The sequence below is a fragment of the Mirounga angustirostris genome, unplaced genomic scaffold (assembly GCF_029215605.1).
Source record: "Mirounga angustirostris isolate CCGP_5_RB_7025 unplaced genomic scaffold, mMirAng1.0.hap1 SCAF_1, whole genome shotgun sequence".
Lineage (NCBI taxonomy): Eukaryota > Metazoa > Chordata > Mammalia > Carnivora > Phocidae > Mirounga > Mirounga angustirostris.
This window is the reverse complement of record NW_026991709.1, coordinates 159,795,021-159,813,411: the sequence shown is the minus strand read 5'-3', so window position 1 is coordinate 159,813,411 and position 18,391 is coordinate 159,795,021. Positions and strand designations below refer to the sequence as shown.

General features: G+C 53.7%; 2 protein-coding genes across 4 annotated transcripts in view; one reads left to right on the top strand and one right to left on the bottom strand.

Annotated features, from left to right (window-relative positions):
- ACAD9 (acyl-CoA dehydrogenase family member 9) overlaps positions 1-17,510 on the top strand; it is a 44,086-nt gene extending 26,576 nt beyond the window's left edge. For 2 of the 3 annotated variants that reach the window (XM_045904248.3, XM_045904249.3), the window contains 13 exons: positions 809-887; positions 1,727-1,901; positions 4,333-4,406; positions 8,413-8,488; positions 9,845-9,915; positions 10,184-10,303; positions 11,135-11,263; positions 13,313-13,392; positions 14,067-14,193; positions 14,390-14,467; positions 14,989-15,117; positions 15,948-16,020; positions 17,010-17,510. In XM_045904248.3, coding sequence (XP_045760204.1) covers positions 809-887; positions 1,727-1,901; positions 4,333-4,406; positions 8,413-8,488; positions 9,845-9,915; positions 10,184-10,303; positions 11,135-11,263; positions 13,313-13,392; positions 14,067-14,193; positions 14,390-14,467; positions 14,989-15,117; positions 15,948-16,020; positions 17,010-17,110 — 1,312 coding nt within the window. In that variant the 3' untranslated portion in view covers positions 17,111-17,510. Of the gene's footprint in view, positions 1-808; positions 888-1,726; positions 1,902-4,332; positions 4,407-8,412; positions 8,489-9,844; positions 9,916-10,183; positions 10,304-11,134; positions 11,264-13,312; positions 13,393-14,066; positions 14,468-14,988; positions 15,118-15,947; positions 16,021-17,009 lie in introns of all 3 variants that reach the window. The other variant, XM_045904247.3, reaches the window with a different exon arrangement.
- Positions 16,014-18,391, bottom strand: part of CFAP92 (cilia and flagella associated protein 92 (putative)) — a 62,578-nt gene continuing 60,200 nt past the window's right edge. Inside the window, exon 15 of the mRNA XM_064591456.1 lies at positions 16,014-16,686. Within this exon, the coding sequence (XP_064447526.1) occupies positions 16,607-16,686 (80 nt within the window). The 3' untranslated portion in view covers positions 16,014-16,606. The remainder of the gene's footprint in view (positions 16,687-18,391) is intronic.

The following is an 18,391-nucleotide window of genomic DNA, read 5'->3' as shown; positions in this document are numbered from 1 at the left end:
CTCCCGGGGCATCTTCCGGGTGCCCTAGGACGAGGGCTGTGGGTTTTGGTGAATAGGTGGTGGCTTTTCTCTCTCCCATCCCTGCATCTTGCAGAGAGTCGACTCAGCAACTTTTCTTTCAAATTCCCTTATCTTCACCTTGTTTCTCTGTCCCAGTGAGACTTACAAATGAGAGGACGTACCTGACAGCACCCGTCAGACAGTTGTTTTGTGGTCTGCAGTGCTCCTCACATAGGATAGTGCATTCAGGCTCCTAAGCAACTTGCCAGTACTGTCCCCACTGAACAGGTTGGGTGGTGTCATCAGCCCAAGGTCACAAGGCCTGCTTAGGACTCAGGACTTCTACTGACAAGTCCGTTACTTGGACCACACTCCATCCTGCTTCCTGTCACTTGGGAACCAGGGGTGCCCTGCAGTCCTCCTCACAGGAGCTCAGATGAGCTCGTTCTACGCATACATCCCCACATTTCAGCCTAAGGCCAGGTTGTTTTCACTGCCACTCTTTCGTGTGGTGAAGTGGGGGCGGCCAAATCCAGCCTGCCGCCTGTCTTTGTAAATAAGGCTTTGCTGGAGCATGCCCTTTGTTTACAGGTTGTCTGTGGCCCCTTCATGCCGCAGCAGCAGAGTTGAACAGCTGGAACAGACATCCTGTAGCCTGCAAAGCTGAATACGTTTATTAACTGGCCCTTTATTTTTAAAAGTTAGCCAACTCCTGTGTTAAGGTACCAAACCCTCCATTTGCCGCCTCCCAGAACTGTTCCTCATCCCCAGCGTCGCTCGCCTCAGCTGCGTGTTTCTGTTTCCACAGTGGGAGTGACGCGGCCTCCATCAAGTCCAGGGCCACGCTGAGTGAGGATAAGAAGCACTACATCCTCAATGGCTCCAAGGTAGCGCTCTGTGGCCTGCTCGGGCCCTCAGCCACAGCCTTCACCACGCACTGACCACCTCCCACACACCACGGGTTGTAAAGCACGTACACATCAGCTCTTGGGTGGGTGCGACTGTTTTTCTGGAAAAAGAAACTGTGGCTCAGGGAGGTGAAGTGACCAGATTTCAAACACATGTAAAAGTTTAGTATAACGAGCTTCCTCGCCGCCGGCACTGGCCTCAGCAGCTCCTACCCCCAGCCCGCCTTGTTTCCTCCATCAGCACGGCCACGCCTGTGTCGCGTCTCTGAGAGTTTCAGAGTGTCTCTACAAGATGAGACTGTTTTAAATACAAAGTCAAAATGCCATTCTCACATTTGAAAATTGATCATTTCTTTGTCTATCAGCATTCCAGTTTCCCTGATTGTCTCTTACCTTTTTATTTTCTGACAGTTGGCTTGAATCAAGGTCCAGATAAGTTCCATACATTGCAGTTTGTTGAGAAGTCTCCTTATCTTTCTCCCTCCCTACCCCCTTCCTTCTTCCCCTCTCCTTCCTGCCTGCCTGCTCTGCTTTCTTGAGGAACCCTGGCTGCTTGGTTCTGGAGCTTGAGCTGGCTCAGTACCATTGGCTTCCCTTTTGTGTGCAGACACACAAACATGGCCACCTGTGCCTCTTGGGGAGCCTGGGGTGAACCCCTGTCTTCTGTCCACACAGGCTTGGCTTCCCCAGAGCCAGGAGCTTTATGTTTCTGGCCTGAAGTTTTACAGGCCGCTGGGATGTCTTGTGGCAAAGGGTGGAGCTGATGGGGGGTGCATAAGTTTGGTTTTCTCCAAAGCCCTTGCTCTTTCTTCCCTCAGGTCTGGATCACCAATGGAGGACTGGCCAATATTTTTACTGTGTTTGCAAAGACAGAGGTGGTTGATTCCGACAGCTCAGTAAAAGACAAGATCACAGCATTCATAGTAGAGAGAGCCTTCGGTGGAGTCACTAACGGGAAGCCTGAGGATAAGTTAGGCATACGCGGCTCCAACAGTAAGTAGCACGCGTGCAGTGTGGGGGGGCTGTGTGTATGGGGGGGGGCACCCTTCGGCCCCATCCAAATTCCAGATCAAATGAGATGTAAATAGTTTTGCTTCCATATAAACATGTCAGTAAAGTCACATTAAGAATGCCCCAGTGACTCCGTGGCAATGCCGAGGAGCGCCTTGAAGCTGTTATTCTTTTTTTTTTTTTTTTAAGATTTTTTTTTATTTATTTGACAGAGAGAGACACAGCGAGAGAGGGAACACAAGCAGGGGGAGTGGGAGAGGGAGAAGCAGGCTTCCCGCAGAGCAGGGAGCCCAATGTGGGGCTCGATCCCAGGACCCTGGGATCATGACCTGAGCCGAAGGCAGACGCTTAACGACTGAGCCACCCAGGCGCCCCGCTAATTTATTCTTTTAACACATGTTGCGTGTGCCCCTCTCCATGTGGAGGCCATAGTGATCTCCCTGTGAGCACTTTGCCCTGTGAGGGAGGCTGTAATGGACACCAGGGAGGCAGAGGGGTGTCCTAGGTAAACATTCCACTGCAGGACACCCCATCTTTCCTGCCTGGACCCTCCTCCTTCCTCTCACTCTCCCTCATACCCACCCGGGGCCACCTGCATCCCCTGAGCAGCACTTGGTCCCCATGAAGCTGGCGTCCTGTAAGTGGCTTCCGACCCGACCAGCACTGCCATGGAGTCCTTACAAGACTGCTTCTTGGGGCTCCTAGTTCAGATCATGGGGTATCTCTGCTTCAGGGGACTGCAGGTGGCCCCTCCAGACCTGCTCCTGTCTGCCACCTCTTCTTTAGGGATTCTGGGTTCTGGATGGCAATATTTGCCATAGCAGCCTGGTTCAGCAGGGTCACAGGGCGCTGAGCTCTGACCTGGCTCCACTGCCTAGAAACTCTGTGACCTCAAACAAGCTCATTTACTTTCCTATGCTTCCGTTTCCTCACCTAACGGAAAGGAGTGCTACTAGAATGCACCTGGTGACATGACCTGGGAAGGGAGTGTTATGACATCTGTATAATGCTTCGTGCATATGGAAGCAGGTGTTACCTCCCACCAGGCTCATGCTGCCTATTGATACTTACTTAGAACCTTCTAGCAGAGAAAGGAGCATGCTCAAAGGCCCAAGATAAAGAGCATGATGTGCTGGTGGGGAGAAGGTGGTCAGAGTGACCCGGGTGAGGGAGAGAGCAGGGTGGCAGCCTGCACCACTGCTGGGCCAGTGTCCGCACTGAAGTCAGGGTAGGTGGTGTCCCTGGGATCGTCAGTGGCCCCACAAGAGTGGATAGAGTGGCCCAAAGTGAGGTCAGAGAGGGAGGCAGCATCCTCCCCACACTCAGCAGCCTGTGAAGGAATTAGAGTCACTGGGACAAGGGCCTGGCCCTGTAGCCCATCTGTTATAAAATAGGACCAGCAGCCAAAGAGAGGATTTCATTGTATTTCACAGCCGTGCCATTGGAATAGTAGAATAAAAAGTCAGCAGACCTGGTTGCTTGCTGTTTGGCTGCTCTTGAGCCGTGGCCTTCTTTGTCCTGAGGCTCCCTTTTTTTCCGGTGTTAAGTTGCTGGGAGCTGCTGTGTGTGACAGCCGGTAAGATGCTGCTACGGAAAACATGGTGCAAAAGCCCCTGTTCCCTCCCGCCTCTGTCCTCACCGCGGCCACGCTTTCCCTTCTCTGCCTGCCTCTGCACACCAAGCGCTTCCTGACTTCGGGGGCTGCCCCCGTCCCCCTGTCTGAGAAACCACCTGAGCGCTCAGCTGCCAGCGAGCCCTTCTCGCAGCCTGCGGGTGCTGGGCAGCCTGCTCCGGGCTGTGGGTGGGGCCCCAGTCGGCTGCGTGTGTACCGTGCTGGGGCTTGTTCTCACAGCAGCTCACAGGAGCCCCTGGCGGGCTGAGCGGGACCACACCAGCACAGGGACAGCCGGGGCTCGCGTTGGCTGGGCTCCGTGCCCCTGGCGACAGCTGGCTGGGCAAGGCAGGGAAAGGCCGTCCGCTTCCGCAGAGCACAGAGCAGGCTGCGAGTGCATCTGAGTTAAGTGGGACCCACACTCCCATTGAATCCAGGCACCTTAGAAGGCCTGTGCTGTCCACTTCCATGGTTCTGCTTCTGGCTCATGCTCCTCCAAACTTCTGCCAAGTGTCCCCTTAGAAAAGCCTGATGGAAACCCCTAACAAAAATGTTACTATCTGCCCCCTCTCCAACCTCTGATTCTGTCACCACTCTCTATTTCATCTATAGTACTTAAACATCATCATGTCCCGAGCAAAGTAGGGGCTCCACGTGAACAGGAACCTTATCTCTGTACTATTCTTTCAGTAGCTGGAGATTGAATGAGTGAACAAATGAATGAATTACATTTCATGCCTATGGTTCCAGTGCAAGTGCTCTGCATTCATCAGGTAAGGCCTTCAATTTCATCTTTTTCAGCTTGTGAGGTGCATTTTGAAAACACCAAGGTGCCCATCGAAAATGTTCTTGGAGAAGTCGGAGGCGGGTTTAAGGTGCGTCATGGGAGCAGCCCCCATGAGGGCCGTGCAGGTTCATGGTGTAGCTTGTTGGCCCCCAGCCCCCTGTCCCATCCCTGCTTATAGCCAACCAGCGCGTGCTTGCCAGGTGACTGTGTGTAGTTCTCCGGGAAATGAGCAGATGGAGAAGGTGGCTCCCAGAAGACGGAGTGTGTGGTACTGCGAGGCTTCCCTTGCCTCAAGTAGGGATAGGATTCCTCTCTCCAGCAAGTGAAAGAAAGCAGGCCAGCGGGCACTGAGGAAGCTCAGGCTCTCTGAGTGCATAGCCATGGGTCCTGTCTTAGAGTCAGATTTATTATTTTTTAATTGACCTAAAACTCATATCACATAAACTTACTAATTTTCAAATGTACACGTGGGTATTAGTATATTCACTGTGTTGTACAACCATCACCAGGGTCTAATTCTGGAACATTTTCATCACCCCAGAAAGAAATGCCGTATCTTCTCATTTCCCCTTTCCCAGTCTTTGGTAATCGCTACTTTACTTTCTGTTTCTATGGATTTGCCTATTTTGAACATTCCGTGTAAATGGAATCCATATGCGACCTTTTGTGTCTGGCTTCTTTCACTTAGCATAATGTTTTCAAGGTTTATCCATGCTGTAGCACTTGTCATTCCTTTCTGTAGCTGAATAATATTCCATTGTAGGGACACACCACATCTGTCCATTCGTGAGCTCATGGACATTTGGACTGTTTCCACATTGGGACTATTATCAATAATGCTACTATGAACATCCATATACCAGTCTCTGCGTGAACAGTATGTTTTCAGTTCTTTTGGGTATATATACCTAGAAGGAACTTTGCTGGGTCATATGGTGACAGTATGTTCTTTCTGAGGAACTGCCAGACTGTTTTCCCTAGTGGCTGCACCACTTACCTTGCCAGCAGCAGCGTAGGAGGGTCCAGTTTCTCCACATCCCCACCGATACTTGTTATTGGGCATTTTTAAAATTATAGCCATCCTGGAGGGTGTGAAGTGATATCTGATTGTGGTTTGACTTAGATTTTCCTAATGAGTGATCAGGTTGAGCATCTTTTCATGTGCTTATTGGCCATTTGTACATCTTCTTTAGAGAAATGTATTTTCAGATCCTTTGCCCATTTTTTTTTAAGCTTATTTATTAGTAATCTCTACACCCAACATGGGGTTGAACTCATGTCCCCGAAATCAAGAGTCGCACACTCCCACTGAGCCACCCAGGCCCCCCTCCTTTGCCAACTGGCTGTCTTTATTGTTTCCCAGCCCTAATTTACCAGATGACCTGGGCAAGTATCTTCGCTCTGGGGAGCCCCACCCACCTTGGCTGTGAAGCAGGGATCACAGCAATACCTTTCTCCATTCCTGGGTATTATGAGAATCTGATAAATGCATTCAGCCAAAGCTCCTGGCTGGAGGCTGCTTGGTGAATGTGGACCAAATGACTTACGAGGTGAAAGGACAAAAAGGGAGCAGTGTGTGCATAGTGGTATGTTTATTTGTGTAACTCAGATGTTATATACAGATGAGAGAATATAGATGGAAAAAATGAAATTAGCTGAAGCTCGATTCTAAGAGAGTTGCTATTCATCGTTCAGTTTGGGTGCTCATCTTTCTAGACCTTTTTATTTATTTATTTATTTAAGCTAGGTAAAGTAGGCTCCATTCCAGCATGGAGCCCAACATGGGGCTTGAACTCACAACCCTGAGATCACGACCTGAGCTGAGATCAAGAGTCAGACGCTTAACTGACTGAGCCACCCAGGTGCCCCTTTCTAGACCTTTTTAAAGAGCATACATCTCTTAAACATTTGGTAATGCTATTTGTGTAATATAACCTGTATTTTTTCATTTATCAAGAAATCCTAATACTCTCTTCATGCTAGTAAATGTATATTGCTAATATTTTACACTGCAGAGTATTTTTTTGTATGGTGGTGGCACATTTGATGTTCCCAGGGTCGGGCATTTAACACTGTTTTCTCCTCTTTCCTACTCAGAACCATATTGCGTGGTCTATCTCCTTGCTTGTATCTGTGCACACTTGTCTGATTACTTCCACAGTTTAAACACCCAGCAGTAGGCTTTCCAGCTCAGGGCACAAGCATTTTTAATTGTTGGCCCCCGCTGCCAGGTTACATGTGGAGAGTTGGGCTGGTTCCTGTATGGGAATGCCCCTTGCCCTAGTCCTTTCCACACTGCATTGAGACATTTTCCCCATTGTGTTAGATGTAAAAACAATTATTTTAATATGCAAAAGAACATAGATTTCCAAAGCCCTTTCTTTTTTATTAGTAGGATTGCTTGCCCGTTGGCCTAAATGCTAAAAAGTGAGTGATCCCAGAGACCACAAAATGATCGGAGGCCAGGTGAAAATCGCCTGGCTAAAGTGGGAGAAAAGGAAGAGCCTCCTCCTCTGGTTAATCAGAGGTTTTTTGTTTTTTTAAAGATTTTATTTATTTATTTGACAGAGAGAGACACAGCGAGAGAGGGAACACAAGCAGGGGGCGTGGGAGAGGGAGAAGCAGGCTTCCCGCCAAGCAGGGAGCCCGATGCGGGGCTCTATCCCAGGACCCTGGGATCATGACCTGAGCCGAAGGTAGACGCTTACCAACTGAGCCACCCAGGCACCCAGTCAGAGGTTTTATCGATAGTCAGACCTTTGAGGTATGGCAGCAGGCAGGGGCTGTTGGAAGCGTGGATTGTGTCTCGCTTCTGGCAAAGTGCGGTGTAGAATGCCATTGTAAGGGACATCTGCGGGAGAGAAGCTCGTAAAGCTGGCAGGTGCCTCATAGGCAGGAGGGGAGGCCCCATGGTTGAGGAGGGTTGATATTTAAGCTCAGGAGCCCATCTTGAAAAAGGGCAAAATCTGTTAGGTCTTTGATCTTCCGGGGAATGAGATCTAGTCTCGAATCCTTTTTTCTTTCTTTCTCTCTCTTTTTTTTTAATGAGCGTAAGAAGAAATTCTGAAGGGGCCATGAAATGGATTGCTTTCATAAAACCATGAACTGGCTTTTACAAGCCCATGTGGGCAGAGAGGATGAGGTGGGAGAATTCACTTGCTCCTCATAGTCCTGGCAGGTCCCGAGACGAGTGCACACCCGAGGCCTGAGACTCAGGCGGTCTGAAATCAGAGGCATGGCCCCCAGAGGAGGCAGGGCAGGATCTGGGTATCACACTGTGGTGGGACATAACCGCGCCTGCTCCCTCATTCAGCCCCCAAGGCCGGGCCTTGTTCCTGCATTCCCCAGTCCCCTAGGACTCAGCAGGTGGAATCTGCACTTGCGCCCGCCCCCCCTCCCCCCAAGTCATTGGAGCAGTTTCCAACCTCACAGTGTCTGCTTTGAGATTCTCCCGTTCAGGTTAACAAGTAATCATAAATTCAGAATCACTTGCATAAGTCACACATAAGCATTCAGTGAAAAGCAGTAATACGCTTGGAGTTGAGCTTTTAGGAAAACTGTGGTGTTCACAGACTCCTTTCTGCCCTCAGCCCCAGCCTGTCTTTGAGGCCTCCTAGTTGGGCTTCACAGGCGTGGGAGGGGCTTGGCGGGTTACTACTGTCCTTCAGGAGGCTCGTGCCGGTGGGAAAGTCTTGGTAGCGTGCAGGGTGTACCCAGTAGGTCTTAGTTTCTGCCCCTCCTCTGAGGACTAAGAATTGGCCTGTTCTACTGGAATAATGTTGTCCGGTTCCTTTATCAGGAGGTGACTCCAAGGATGTTTGTGACTGAGTTACCTTGTTGTGATGTGTTGGGACCACACTGTCTCCTAGCCTGGTGGGGATTGGCAGGACGATTAACTTTCCTAGATGCGGGCACAGAATTCTCTAGAGACTTGCCTTTTGTCCTCAAGAAACCATCTGGTAAAAATAGACAAGCAGTGCTGTGGTCTGTCACCTGTGGTCCTCCAGGACCTTTGGGCTTTTCCCAGCACAGCAGGGGTGAGCAGGTCACTTGGGGAGTGCAGTCTCAGTGAGCCGCCCCCTCTCTCCCTGCAGGTAGCCATGAACATCCTCAACAGTGGGCGGTTCAGCATGGGCAGCACTGTGGCCGGGATGCTCAAGAAATTGATTGGTAGGTAAGTCAGGGACAGGAGCCTTTTGTGGCCCAGTCTTGCCCCTGCAGCCCCCACTCCACCCTGGAGGCTCTACCATGTCCTTACACAGGCTGCTGCTGAGCCCGGCCTTCGGATGGACAGACAGCCCAGCTGCAGTTTAAGATTCAGACTTTGGTTTAGACCCAAAAATGTGGTCAATCTGCCCCCAAGTGGTTAATGTTCCTTTTTCACACTCCTCTGTTTTACCTATTCACAAAGGATCAGGGGAGTGGGGGAGCGGACCATCAGAGGTCAAGAGGGGTTGCTGCTCTGACCACTAAGAACAGAGCTACTTCACAAACATCCAGATGTGAGGAAGACATCAGTGCTAATTCAGTGGGAGACCCAGTGGGTGAGGAGTGGAACTCCGATCACTTAGCCTCAGGATCTTCCCTTTGTTTTTTCTGTTAGCATACCTGAAACCTAGAATTTTTTGTCAGTGAACTTAGAACAACCCTGTAGGGTTTTTGTTGGGCATGGATGTCATTATCATCTTAGCTTTGTGGAGGTGACTGCAGGGAAAGGCACGGGGCCCTGGCTGTGGGGGTGCTGATGTAGTGCTTATGAAGTTCCTCAGAGTTCAGGGCCAGGTGGGGACAGGGAGGCTTTGTTTTCATCTCTTACCTCCATTTCCTAGATGAGGAGCCTGAGGCTCAGAGAGGGTAAGTGATTAATCCAAGGCTACTCATTTGTGTCTAAAAGCTGATCCTGTCAGACTCCAAACTCAGGCCTTGGCTCACTTTGCTAAGCTGCTCCCAAGGCCCTGAAGTGCCCTGGGCCTCTGCTTCCCCATCAGGAAAACTCCTCCATGCAAGAGCTTCATGGGGGCTCTCATGGTCGGCCTGCCCCCAAAGGAGGTAGACTCTGGAGGAGGCTGACTGCAGGGGGAGGGGCTGGCATTTGCCACTGACCACTGGGAGGCCGCTTTATACACGACAGGCTGCCCTCCTGCTCTGGTGATGGACAGCTGTGACAGGCGTGAGCCTGCTTCTCCTATTGGGTGCTTCCAGGGCCCTGGCTCCATGCTGGGTGCCTTACTTAACACCTGCAGCTCTGGCAGCCTTGGCAGCAATGCTGTGAGGTCAGTGGTGATGTTCAGGGATGGTGGTTGCTTGGCCCGGCCTATCATCTGGTAAGAAAAAGGGCCAGATTCAGCCCTGTCTGGCCAGATACGCTAGGAAGGGGCAGCGCTGTCTGGCAGGGTGTTTGGTCTCAGCAGACCTGTTTCTCATAGTTCCTGCCTGAGTGTTTGCAGGGTAATGATGATAGCCTTAGGAAATCGTTTTAGGATAGCCGGAAAATGGTTCTTTTTAATGACTCTTGCTCTTCTTCAGAAATGACTGCTGCATATGCCTGCACGAGGAAACAGTTCAACAAGAACCTCAGTGAATTCGGACTAATTCAGGTACTGAAGGTTATGGGCGCTGCATGTGTTGGTTTCACGTGTGGGCATGGAAAGTGCCTGTGTGGTCTGTGCTGGTGACTCCCGTGCAGTGATTGGGAAGAAGACAAGATAAGGCTTTATTTAATGTGGCTCGCTGTCATGAATGCTGGGGCTTGGTGCTCTTGGGCATTGAGGCTCTGGACTTCACTATTTTCTCTGCTGGCTGGCACATCTGGGTCTCAGCACATGCAAATTGTTTCTTGATTGTGTTTTTTTCTGAACACCCCAGGAGAAGTTTGCCCTCATGGCTCAGAAAGCTTATGTAATGGAAAGCATGGCCTACCTCACTGCGGGCATGCTGGACCAACCAGGGTTTCCTGACTGCTCCATCGAGGCTGCCATGGTGAAGGTAATCCCTGCCCAGCCTGAGAGACCCAGAATAGCTCCTTAGCTGCGGCCTTTCAGACCCAGTGTTCCCTGCCGTCTTCCTCTTCTCGCAAGCTTATAGGTCAGTTTATCATTGATCCAATATTTATGACATCCCCACCATGTGCCAGGCATGGCCCTAGGATGCAGCTGGGGAGGCCAGCATGGCACGGGAGAAACAGGAAAGAACAGTGCCCAGTAGAGTGTGTTTATAGGACAGGACAGTGTCACCCCAGCACAGTTTATGCCAAGTTGTCACCAGTTGATAGCAGATGGAGAGAATATAGGCCGTGTTTTATAATTTCCCATCGGTATGCCATAGCAGCCGAGCTTTCTTGAGAAGGACTTTTATTGTGGGTGGACGGCCTTCCACTTTTGCATACCCACAGCCAGGTGTCACGCCAAGCAGCTCACATGCAGAGGAGCAAGCTGTGGGTGAATGGGGCTGGGTGGGCAGGGTCAGGCCTCCTGGAGAGGGAGTCTGAGGTGGGTTTTAAAAGGACAGGAGTTTTCTCCGTGTGGAAGGTATGGAGTGGGCGCTTCCACCCCAAGGAAGCCTCAGAGGTAGGAAGAGTCATGGTGGGTGGGGAGCCACGGCTGGTTACTGTGGTCCAGGAAGAAAAGGACGTGCCCGAAGCCACCCAGTGAGACTGTGACAGGGCTGCTACCTGGGTCAGTCTCGTCCTAGAGCCAGGTTCTCCACGCCGAGCCTCCCACTCCATCCCCAGCCAACCTGCCCTGGCTGAGACCCCCCCTTGTGGAAGGCACCCGGCACTGCCGCCCCTGTGCTAACTGGGTCCTGGCTCTGTGGCAGGTGTTCAGCTCAGAGGGTGCCTGGCAGTGTGTGAGCGAGGCACTGCAGATCCTCGGGGGCTCAGGCTACGTGAAGGACTACCCGTACGAGCGCTTTCTGCGTGACAGCCGCATCCTGCTCATCTTCGAGGTGAGTGCCCAGCAATCCCACCACCCACCCCGAGTGCTCTCATCTCCTCAACGCCTCTGCATAGCCCCGTTTCCCAGGGGTGGAGGGGAGGCTGAGGGGCCAAGCGAGGGCCCTTTCTGCTGAGTCTGCACTTCCGTTGGTGGTGGTGGGACAAGCAGAGATCCCACGGGAGGTCCGGTTGTACCTCCAGGGCTCATTCTGGGTCTGGCTTTCCTCCTCAGGATACGGAGGCAACTCAGCAGTGTCCTCTCCACAGGCTTCCCCAGCCCTGACACCTCCCTCTCTAATTGCTGCCCCCCTCCATGGGTTCACAAGCCTAAAAAGGGAATTCAGTGAGGGGGAGACCCCGGGTGGGGTAAGAAAAGGGGGGTTGGGGCCCCAGAGAAGCTTTTGGGGAGCTTGCGGTCTGACTGAATGGCCTGACGCGGGTGGAGTGTGGAATACCCGCGCAGTGAGGGCCTGAGCGGCACCTCCCCCTACAGTGGGCTGGAGTCTCAGGAAGCAAGTGCACTTAGCCTTTGGGGGCAGAAACAACTGTGGCCTGGCCAAGGGGAGGGTGGTTTGGGCCAAGGACAGGGAGATGGAATGTGCCAGGCCCGATCAGGCCTTACCTGCCAGTGCTGGCTAGAATAAGCAAGTCTTTGTGGGAACAGTGAATAGTCCTAGTAGGGGGGGAGCTGGGGCAGGTAGTAGAAAAGTTGATGGGGGTGGGGGCAGAGGGTAGATGGGAAGGGGAGATAAGTAGCCAGGCTATGGAGGACCTTGACTGATAAGCAGAAGAATTTGGATCTTACTGTGCAGGCACTGGAAGCCATCAGAGGTTTCTGAGCAGGGAATGACTTGAATGCATTCCCATTCTGGGAAATTCCCCAGGGGCTGATGGGGGTTGCAGGGGAGGGTTGTAGAGGCCAGATGCATGCTGCAGAAGAGAGGGGTTGACTTCAGAGGCTGTAGAGAGAGATGGATGGAATTTTAGGATGGTCGTAGGGTGTCCAGGAGGCAGACCCGTAGATGAGGCTTGGAGCCTGAGCAACCGGTGTGGTTTCTGAAGGACACCTTCAGATCTCATGGAGGTGGGGCCCAGCTCCTGGGCTCCCCAACCCAGGGGGAAGACCCCATGGCTGTTCTTGTTCCCGGCATGCCCCCCAGCATCCCAGCCCTTGGTCCTCTTCCTTAGAGACAGGATGTGATGTGACCAGCGTGAGGGCACAAGGGGCACTTTCCCAAGGGCATAGGGACATGTCCCATCCCTGCTGCCCCAGGACTGCTTCTTCTAAAGCCCTTTCCCCTTGGCCAGTTGAATTTGGTCCTGACTGGGGGGCACGGAGGGCCACGGAGCCCTCAGTATGAAGCAAATGCTCCAGTCTGCAGGATGGGACACACCTTAGCCTGCAGGCCTCCAAGCTCCTCTTCTCTCCCATGGGAGTGTCCTGTCCACGGCCCAGCCTGGCTGCAGGCTTCAGTGCCCAGCGCTGGCCGTGTGACCTGCAGCGCACTGTGCACGTGGGGCAGAGGTGCGGCCCGCCTCCCGGACAAGATCCCAGGTGGTGAGCAGTGCGCGCAGGTGCAGCAGCAGGGGAGAGGCGGCCCTCTGGGTATGGGTACCTGGCACTGGGGAGCAGCCAGCTCTTGTGCTCAGTGGCCGGGGGCTTCCCTGAGGAATCTGGTGGCACCCACCCAGCATTTGCTGCGCCTGGGCACCAGCACCCCTCCCTCCTGGGGAAGGTGGTTTCTCCCATTTTAAAGAAGCCGAATTGGAGGCTTGGAAAAAGGAATGACTCCTGTCTGGTTGTTCACAGAGAGGCGGTAGACCCTGAGGGAGGCCCCGGCCATCTGGTCAGCCCCCTGCTCGTCCCTGTGGAGGGGTAGCCAGCGTGTTGCCCTCACCCTCAGCTCACAGCCCTGTTCCCAGTGGGAGGCTGCTTCCAGAGCAGCAGCTTCCGTGGCACTGGCAAGTGGGCAGTGGGGTGGCCAACCCAGTTACATGCACAGCACAAACAGGGCCATCCCAGTGGGGCCAGCTTGACTTCCATACTGATCTGGCCACAGGGAACCAACGAGATTCTCCGGATGTATATTGCACTGACAGGCCTACAGCATGCCGGCCGCATCCTGACTGCAAGGATCAAGTAGGTGCCAAACCCGTGTGCCCATCAGAGGTCCATCCTGGGGCGGCAGAGGGGGGGCTGCCCTGTCCTGGGATGGGGGCCATGGAGCCATGTAGTCAGAGGCTGGCTGGAGGGAGGGAAGCGGACAGGAGCCTTAAAAGCCAGGCTCTAGAGTTTGGCCTTCATCTGCAGGTGATAAGTGGGACCAGCTGCCTCACTACCCTCCTCCCCCGGCAGTTCCCGTCTCCCACGCTGCAGGGAGCTTTGTTTTCAGAACCTGGAGAACGAGAACTATCCCTCCCAATAGGCGCTGGGCTTGAAGGCTAACACGAGACTGCTCTCTTCTCTCACTCTCTTGCTCCTCTTGCCCCCCATCGTGAGCCTGGAGCACTTAGAAATCACTGCTGGAGCCCAGTATGGGCTGCTCAGAGCATTTTGCAGACTCCTTCACCCCAGAGCACCCCCTGGGGGCTGGCTGTGACTGTGACTGAGCGCTCTGTGTGGCTCCACCTCAGAGACCAGCTGTTCTCTGACAGGCAGGGAGGTCTTGGGCATCCAGCAGGCCCAGGGCAGGGCAGCACCTGGATCCTGAGTTGGTCCCTTGAATGCCTTGGATAGTCAGAGGGAATGGGTGTTGCTGGGCAATGGGAACCAGCGGTGGGGCCTGAGGTCACAGGGCCGTGGGCTTTCTGCAGAGAGCTTAAACGGGGCAACATGACCACTATCATTGAGACCGTCGGCCAGAGGCTGCGAGACTCCCTGGGCCGAACCGTGGATCTGGGGTTGACAGGGAAGCTGGGAGCGGTGCACCCCAGTGTCGCAGTGAGTGGGCACACGTGGCATACCCCCCATGTGGGTGCCCTCCTGATGGATATCCCCTTCCAGAGGGCTGTGACCAGGGTGTTGGGGAGGATGGCCCAGCCTGGTAGCAGAGCCCCTGGGCTCCAGAGCCCCAGCCAGGTGGGATGGGCACTGTGGGGGAGGTGTCGCTCAGTGGTCTTTCCCCTGGCATACTTAGGACAGTGCCAGCAAGCTCGAGGAGAACGTGTATTACTTTGGCCGCACTGTGGAGACACTGCTACTCCGCTTTGGCAAGGTACCCGGGCCCCTGCCAGATCTGGGGATGGCAGGCCCTCTGACTTGGGGGTTAGGGAGATGGGGTGTTTTCCCAAGTGTTTGCCTTTGGGACCAAGCCTAGAAAGAAATCTTGTTCACCATGAAGGGGTGGGGTGGGGCTGCCTGTTCCCGGGGGCCACTTGGGTGGGTGCCTTCCTGGTAGAGAGAGGTTCCTTGGAGTAGGGAGGGCAGCCCTGCCTGGGCCCAAATCTAGGGCCCTGCTCTGTGAGGCTGTTGCTACTCAGGGTGACATGAGAACAGTAAGCAACAGCCAGTGGTCTCAGCCAGGTTTCTGGGACCTGGTCTTGTCTTGACTCATGCCCAAATCTAGACAGCACGGAAAACAAGGCAGCCAGTGAGCCAGCCTCTCACAACCCAAAGGGAGAGGCAGTGTCAGCCCCTCTTCACTGAGGCATGAAATGAGTCTTGAAGATGGCTGAAGATGTGCCCAGGGAGGGAGGCCCTGAGTTGCAAGTCTCCACCTGGGCTCTGTGTCCACAGACCATCATGGAGGAGCAGATGATCCTGAAGCGGGTAGCCAACATCCTTATCAACCTATACGGCATGACGGCCGTGCTGTCGAGGGCCAGCCGCTCGATCCGAGTGGGGATCCGAAATCACGACCACGAGGTGAGCCTCTCTGCTGGCTTTATCCCCTGCACTTTAATGAAGCCTGTGGTTGGGGGAGGGGGTCAGTGGGTGGCATGGGCAAGTCAAGGGCCTTGGCCCAGGCATGGTACCAGGAGGCTGGCAGGTTTGCTGAGTTGTGGCCGTGGCCAGCACTGGTGGTCAGCTCCGATGAGAAGGTCTGTGCTGCTCAGGACACGGGGCCACTCCCTTTTGTCTTTCTACCTGAGGGAAGAGGGGTAGGTGAGTGATAGGATCCCAGACCTTGTGCCCTCACCCCGTCTGCCTTCCTCACCCTGCCTGAGGGGCTGGATGCAGTCACTGACTGTGTGCTGGGTCTTTATGTGCATTGTCCCACAACAGCCTGTGGGCACTAGGATTATGATGGCTCTCCTGCCGTAGAGGAAACTGAGGCTCAAAAGTGTTGAGTAATTTGCTCTTGGGACAGAGCTAGTTGGGTCAGGGCTGGAATTAGAACCTAAGACTCTGACTCCTGAGCCAGGCCTTTTGACCCCAGCCAAGCTGCTGAGTTTGGCTGAGTTCCTTAAAACTCACACACCAGGGGGCCTGGGTGGCTCAGTCGGTAAGCGTCTGCCTTCGGCTCAGGTCATGATCCCAGGGTCCTGGGATCGAGCCCCGCATCGGGCTCCCTGCTCGATGGGAAGCCTGCTTCTCCCTCTCCCACTCCCCCTGCTTGTGTTCCCTCTCTCGCTGTGTCTCTGTCAAATAAAATCTTTTAAAAAAAAATAAAAAAATAAAACTCACACACCAGGGTGGGGTGGGGTGGCGTGGGGGGTGCCCTACGTCATCCTCTTCAACCTTAATTCTGGCAGGTTCTGCTGGCCAACATCTTCTGTGCAGAAGCTTACTACCAGAATGTCTTCACCCTGTCCCAGCTGGACAAGTGTAAGTAGGGTGGCCTTGGGAGGGAGGTGTGGGCCTGAGTCCAGGTGACTGTTGATGGCCAGGCTCCCAGGGCCTGCTAGCTGCTCACCAAGCTCTCCCTTGAGTGATGGCTGGTAGGGTTGGGTGCATCTGCAGCAGGGCCTGCCAGATAGGAGCATGTACCTGCAGGTGAAGACTGTCAGAGCTCCCACAGGTCTGGCCCAAGTCTGGCAGCTGCCCTCCTAGCATATGTCCCAGGCTTTGGCCCTAGCCTCTGCAGGGGCTTGGCTCATAGGGCTGTTTGTCTGGAATGCTCCTCTTTTACCTTAGCCCCTTGGCCATGTCTGAGAACACCTGGCTCAGATTCTTCTTCTGACCCTTAGAGTTGTTTTGGCCTCAGGGCTCCGTGTCATGTGTCCCCTGCTGTAGAGCCCAGCCCTGTTGCCAAGTGATGGAGGAGAGGAGCACAAAATTGCGTGCAGCTCCTGGCTCTGGGTGCTAGCGTGTCTGTTCCGTGCTGTTGTGGGAAGACATGGTTGTTCCTCTTGTAGGCTTGACTGGCAAGAGGGTCCTTCTCCAGCCCCTGCTCCCACAAGATCCAGAGTTCTCAGGGATTAACAGGATGAGGCCCTTTGTCTTTCAGGATGAAGCCCCATCCCGGTTTCTCCCTGCAGCCAGAATCACCTCCTAGGGGTGTGGAGGAGGAGAGTTACCTTTAGGGTTCCTTCACAGTGGGTGGGCCAACTTTAAAACAAAACAGAGGGCGCCTGGGTGGCTGTTGGTTAAGCTACTGCCTTTGGCTCAGGTCATGATCCTGGAGTCCCGGGATCGAGTCCCGCATCGGGCTCCCTGCTTGGCAGGGAGTTTGCTTCTCCCTCTGACCCTCCTCTCTCTCATGCTGTCTCTCATTCTCTCTCAAATAAATAAATAAAATCTTAAAAAAAAAACAAAAAAACACAGCAGCCCTAGCAATACTCTGTCCTCACAAGCCTATTCTTTTTTCTTCCCAGATTCTCCAGAAAATCTAGATGAGCAGATTAAGAAGGTGTCCCAGCAGATCCTCGAGAAGCAAGCCTACGTCTGTGCCCACCCGCTGGATAGGACATCCTGAAGCAAAGGGACAGTGTTCCCTGCTGCCCCCAGACCATGGCCCATCGATGGACAACTTTCTCCGGACAGTGGAGCCATTTCTTCCCCCTGTACACCAGAGGGGCTTTCTCCTGGCCTGAGGGTGCCTCCTTATGCTTTGTCCTGCAGGCACTGCTGCTTGACCTGGTCCCAGGTGCTGAAGAGACAGAATGCAGTTGGTGACACCTGGGATTTGAGGGGCTTCCGCTAGTTTAGGAGACGTCACAGTGGCAATGGGCTCGTGTTGCTGCCTCTGTGGCAGGGACACGGATAGCCACTTGCAGACTGTGCATTCTCCAAGAAACAGTCTACAAACTGTGTACATGGAACAGATGCACTTAATAACAAAAAATAGAAAATGCACAAGCTTGTGTTTACCCCTCTCGCGTTTGTGCTGTACTGATCCTGTTTTTCCTCAGAACCCTGAGATCCACCCTCTGGGGATGGCCTCCAGTGCGCTTTGTCTTCGCCCTGCAGGAAGAGGGCCCTGCATGCTGAGGAGCCGGTGCCCAGGCCAGGCCAGGCCACAGTGCCCTGGGGATTATCGAGCCTGTCTCTGGTCCTTCTCAGGTGATGGGTGAAAACCGCCCAGGCTGGTACATGACAGCATATACTTTTTCCTGCCGGGGGGGGCCTTTCTCTGTGCTGTCTGTACAGAGCTTAGCCTCCACTCCAGAAGGGGGGACAACGCGGAATCTTGAGGTGGCACTAACAGGCCTTTGCATTTCTCTAGGCTCCATTCTGGGCTGTTTGGGGCTCCAGAAAACCCACTACAGCTGTTGTCTTGAGGTGGGAGGAGAAGGCCAGGCTCTTTCCTTTCCCTTCAAGTACCAGTTGGTCTGCTGTGCGGACACCTGGGCTGGCCTGAGCACTCTGCCAGGGACTGGGTAACTAATCTTCAAAAGGTAAAAGTTGACAAGTCTTGTGACATTGGAGGTAACTTTCCAGTGAAACCTGAAGGTCTTAAAGTGTTTTGTTGGCAAGGAAGCGCTGTGTACAAAATCGAGAGTACGAATCTGGTACGGCGCCAGGGAAGCAGCTGTCCGGACCCCAGGCCGCAGGCAGCCCCTTGGGAAAGGGGGCTTCACTGTAGGCCCTGTGGCATATGGGCACCCCTGGTTCAAATCGCCCTTTCCCACCTGCCATTTCCGAGTTTCCTTTAAACGTGGTGGGGAGGAGAGGCCCCTGCGCGCATCTGTGGCGTGCTGTCGGCAGGCACAGGCTGCCGGACATGCCCAGGGAGCACGGGCTGGGAAGGCCTGCG